Source organism: Penaeus japonicus, unplaced genomic scaffold (assembly GCF_977035675.1).
Source record: "Penaeus japonicus unplaced genomic scaffold, GWHDUDI00000001_assembly GWHDUDI00000019, whole genome shotgun sequence".
Taxonomy (NCBI): Eukaryota; Metazoa; Arthropoda; class Malacostraca; order Decapoda; family Penaeidae; genus Penaeus; species Penaeus japonicus.
The window spans coordinates 36,244,666-36,249,665 of record NW_028234421.1 but is presented as its reverse complement, the minus strand read 5'-3'; the positions used below and the strand labels follow the sequence as shown (position 1 = coordinate 36,249,665).

Sequence of the window (5,000 nt, the reverse complement as noted above, 5' to 3'; positions counted from 1 at the left end):
GGAAGAGGAAGAGGAAGGGAAGAGGAAGAGGAAGGGAAGAGGAAGAGGAAGAGGAAGGGAAGAGGAAGGGAAGAGGAAGAGGAAGGGAAGAGGAAGAGGAAGGGAAGAGGAAGGGAAGAGGAAGAGGAAGGGAAGAGGAAGAGGAAGAGGAAGAGGAAGGGAAGAGGAAGGGAAGGGAAGAGGAAGGGAAGAGGAAGAGGAAGAGGAAGAGGAAGGGAAGAGGAAGAGGAAGGGAAAAGGAAGAGGAAGGGAAGAGGAAGAGGAAAAGGAAGGGAAGAGGAAGGGAAGAGGAAGGGAAGAGGAAGGGAAGAGGAAGAGGAAGGGAAGAGGAAGGGAAGAGGAAGGGAAGAGGAAGGGAAGAGGAAGGGAAGAGGAAGGGAAGAGGAAGAGGAAGGGAAGAGGAAGGGAAGAGGAAGGGAAGAGGAAGAGGAAGGGAAGAGGAAGGGAAGAGGAAGGGAAGAGGAAGAGGATTAGTTTTTATCATTATCGTTTTTTTGTTAGGATTTATCGTGATTGTTGTTTTTGTTATACTTGTTATTGTTATTATTGTTATGTTCCCATTGTTGATGTTGTTTTCATTATTCATTATTATTGTTATTATCATCAATATCATTATCATTATGACTGGCATTGTTATTACTATCATTATCATCACCATCGATATTATCATCATTATCATTATTGTTATCATTATCATCATTGTCATTAGTATCATTATTGTTATCAGTATCATTATTGTTATCATCATCATCATTGTTATCATTACCATCATTGTTATCATTACCATTAGCTATAACAAAAGTACAAGATAATATCTTAAAAAGAAATTCCATAGAATCCAAACAAAATCTTAGGAAGAAATTCATGACCATATGATCTAAAAAACAACTCAACACCCTAAAAAAAGGAAAAAAAAGAAAGAAAAACAAAAGAAGAAAAAAAAAAAAAAACGCCTACTACAAATTGAATAAATAATTAAGAAATGCGAAAGTGGATCTGAATTAAAATTCGAAAGTGGGACTGAATTAAAACTTACTTGTACCCGATGCCGATGAAGTTATTGTACCTATGAGGAGTCTTGAACTTGGCTGCATAACCCCACATTCTCAGCAGGTGTGTCTTCCATGTAGTTGTTCCGACCTGGGTTTGTAAATGACAATGATGATGGCAATAATAATGATAATAATAATAATAATAATGATAATAATAAGGATAATAATAATCATAATAATCATAATAATCATAATAATAATAATAATCTTAATAATAATAATAATTATGATAATAATAATGATAATAATAATAATAATAATAATAATGATAATAATTACGGAAATCATACTGTTGCTGCGGCTGGTGATTGTTATGAGGAAAATGATAATGACAGCACCAACATAAAAAAGAAGATAAAATAACAGACGCAATAAGGATGATAATAATGATGAAATCATAATAATATTAGTGATAGTGAGTAGTAATAATAATGCCAATAATGATAATGATAATAATGATATCAATAATAATAATAATAATAAAGATAATGATAATGATAATAATAATAATAACAATAATGATAATCATGATAATAATAATGATAATAATAAAAGTAACAATGATAATGATAGCAACAGCATTAATGATGATTATATCATCAATAATGACAGCCTGCTGATAAATAATAATCACAATTATGATAATGATATAATTGATCTTTATAATTGTGATAATGAATATAGAAATCATAACAATGACAATAAAATGAACAATAACACAACAATAAGATAGATGATAACAATAACCATGAAATAGAAGAAAACAATAAAGTTGACTGAATTAGGTTATTGCACAAAGAGACTCATCGGTGCATTGAATTATATAGGATCGGAAGGTGTGATTGACACTGACAGATTAATTAATGATGCAACAATATATATAGCAAAAAATTAGGCTGAAAGCTGACGTAGGAGAGCTTATGATAAAGAAAGAAAGAAAGAAAGAAAGAAAAAAAAGCATGGTGAAGGCAGAGGATCAAGCAATTCATCAACCGAAGTTTAAAAGCATTATAAGAGAACAGTATAAAAGAGAGAAAAAAGAAAAAGAAAAAAAGAAGAAGAAGAAGAGAATATAAAAAAATGGAGGAAATGTACAAAGTTACAAAGGATGAATTACCGGATGCACTTGAGGAGTTAGACAACAAAGCATATGAAATACGAACGAAACGCAAAGCAATGAGAGCCAAATGGATTTATTCCAACTGTGGGTTTATCATGAGAGCTGGGTGGACGGACAGAAGAAGACCAATATTGCAAAGCCTGATGCAAGGGAAAGTAAGGTGGCTTAGAGTGCAATTTGGGATCGTTCAAAAAGGGAATGGTTAGAAAAAAAAAAAAAAAAAAAAAAAAAAAAAAAAAAAAAAAAAAAAAAAAAAAAAAAAAAAAAATATATATATATATATATATATAATGTAGAAAAAAAATATATATATATATATATATATATATATATATATATATATAAAAGAAGGGAAAAGACGATGTGATATAGGGTGACTCTCGAATCAAAACGAGGATGGTTAAAAATCAACATAAGAAGATACCTTACTGGAAATCGCCTGGATGGACCACATGGTGTGCAGGGCCTTTGAATAAAATACCAGACTACCTTACGTGGAAGGTTAGCAAGACAAATGAATGAAATGTCAACAACCAGGTACAGATTCCAAGAAGGGGGATCTTACGTAAGGCAGTGTCATGCCAGTGGGACTTAGGAGATGGCACAGCAGAATGTATTCTATTCTTTTGTGAAAAAAAATATGAATTGTGGAATTGATGTGATGAAAAAAATGAATCTGAAAATTACTACGTGAGTGGATTATCAACGACGGTTCTCTCGTTCATATGTAGATTTATTATACTCTTATCATTTAGATTTTCATTATTATCCGTATTATCACCGTCATCATTACTGAGATTGCATTCGTTATCATATTTTTTTTTTTTTTTCACTACTACCTTTATAAAGACAAGAAGGATAACAATAATACCCCCCCCCCCTTATCTCCCTCTCTCTCCTCCCCCCTCCTCTCTCACTCTCTCTCTCTCTCTCTCACTCTCTCTCTCTCTCTCTCACTCTCTCTCTCTCTCTCTTTAATGACAATAATAAAAACAAATATAATAATGATAATAACAATAGTAGTAATAGTAGTATAGGTGATGTTGATGATAATGGTAATGATGATAATATCACTAATAATGATAATGATAGTGAAAATTATAATAATAATGATAATGATGATGATGATTATAATGTTAATGATAATGATAATGTTGCTGATAATGATGATGGTAAGGATGATAATGTTAATGATAATAATAATAAAAAGAATGATGACGATGATATAAAAATATATATATATAACGATAATGAAACGGCAATGATAACAATAATATTGATGATCATCATAACATCAATAATAAAGGAATAATAGTGATGATAAAAGAAGGATAATGATGATAATAATGATGGTGAGAATAATGATAATGATAATAGGGATAATGATATTGACGGTAATAATAATGATGATAATGATAATAATGATGGTGATAATATTGGTGATGATAATTATAACAATATTGCTAATGATAATGATGATAATGATAATGATGATAATGATAATGATAACAACAATGATAACAATAATGATGATGATGATAGCAATAATAATGGTAATAATTTCAATAACAATGATGATTATAATAATAATGAAAATTATAATTAATATCATTATCTTTAATAATGATAACGATAAGAATATTGATAATGATGATAGATAATGATGATAATCATAAAAAAAAGAGTAATGATAATGGTGATAATAATCATGACAATGTCAATAAGAATAACAATAGCAGCAATAAGAATATTGCTGAAAACAATAATGGTAATAAAGATCATGATAGAATTAGGGATATGAGAATGATCACATACATAATAATAACAACGATAAGAAAAGCTGTGATGATAATGAAAATGATCATAATACTAATGATAATGATCATTATCATCATTAATAGTATTTTTCTTCTGATTATTACTATCATTGCTATTATTATCATCAACATGATCATTATTATCATCTCTGTTGTTAAATCAATATGATTTTTATTTTTGTTACTATTGTTATCATTATTAACACTGCAGTTGATATCATAATCATTGATATTACAATCGTTAATTTTGAAACTGATATCGTTATTGTTATCATAATTATCATTAACATTATCACTTTCATTACTCTTACAATCATCACCATCTTCATTTTTTAGTGATTAGGATTATCATTATTATTTTCTTATCATTATTGTTATTGTAGTATGAATTCATACCATTAATGGAAATGGCATTGGTATTGATAAGATCATTACTATCTCTACCAGCACTGTTGTCATGCACAATATTGTTATCAATATTCTTATCATTACAAGTAAATCATTATTTGTTATATCCTATTTGTTATAACGAAATGCTAATATCATCATTATTGCATTTATTATCGTCATCATTAACACCATCACCAATTACATTAAAATAATGATTATTACTTTTTCATTTTTATCCTCAATTGCAAATGTTAGCAGCACTTATGGTCATCGCATGTAGAACTTATTGCTCTTATTTATATGAAATAATCTTTCAACCACCACGAATTTACATATGTATTGCCCAGGTGAGCAAGCGGTTATTAAGAAATACAGTGTATGATTATGTCATGGCGCAAATGGTTGCCACGACCTGCCTGGGTTAATAAATACGTAAGATTTTTTTTTTTTTTAGCACGCCAACGTTCTATGCGACTGGCCTTGGGTGATGAGCACGTAAAATAATATCATCACTTTTTTTTTAACGAATCGCTTTATATATATATATATATATATATATGTATATATATATATATATATATATATATATATATATATATATATATATATATATATATATAT

General features: G+C 29.2%; 1 protein-coding gene across 1 annotated transcript in view; it reads right to left on the bottom strand.

Moving 5' to 3' along the window:
• Positions 1–5,000, bottom strand: part of LOC122267248 (carbohydrate sulfotransferase 8) — an 11,540-nt gene that overhangs the window by 5,545 nt on the left and 995 nt on the right. Inside the window, exon 2 of the mRNA XM_043037281.2 lies at positions 1,037–1,140. Coding sequence (XP_042893215.2) covers positions 1,037–1,140 — 104 coding nt within the window. The remainder of the gene's footprint in view (positions 1–1,036; positions 1,141–5,000) is intronic.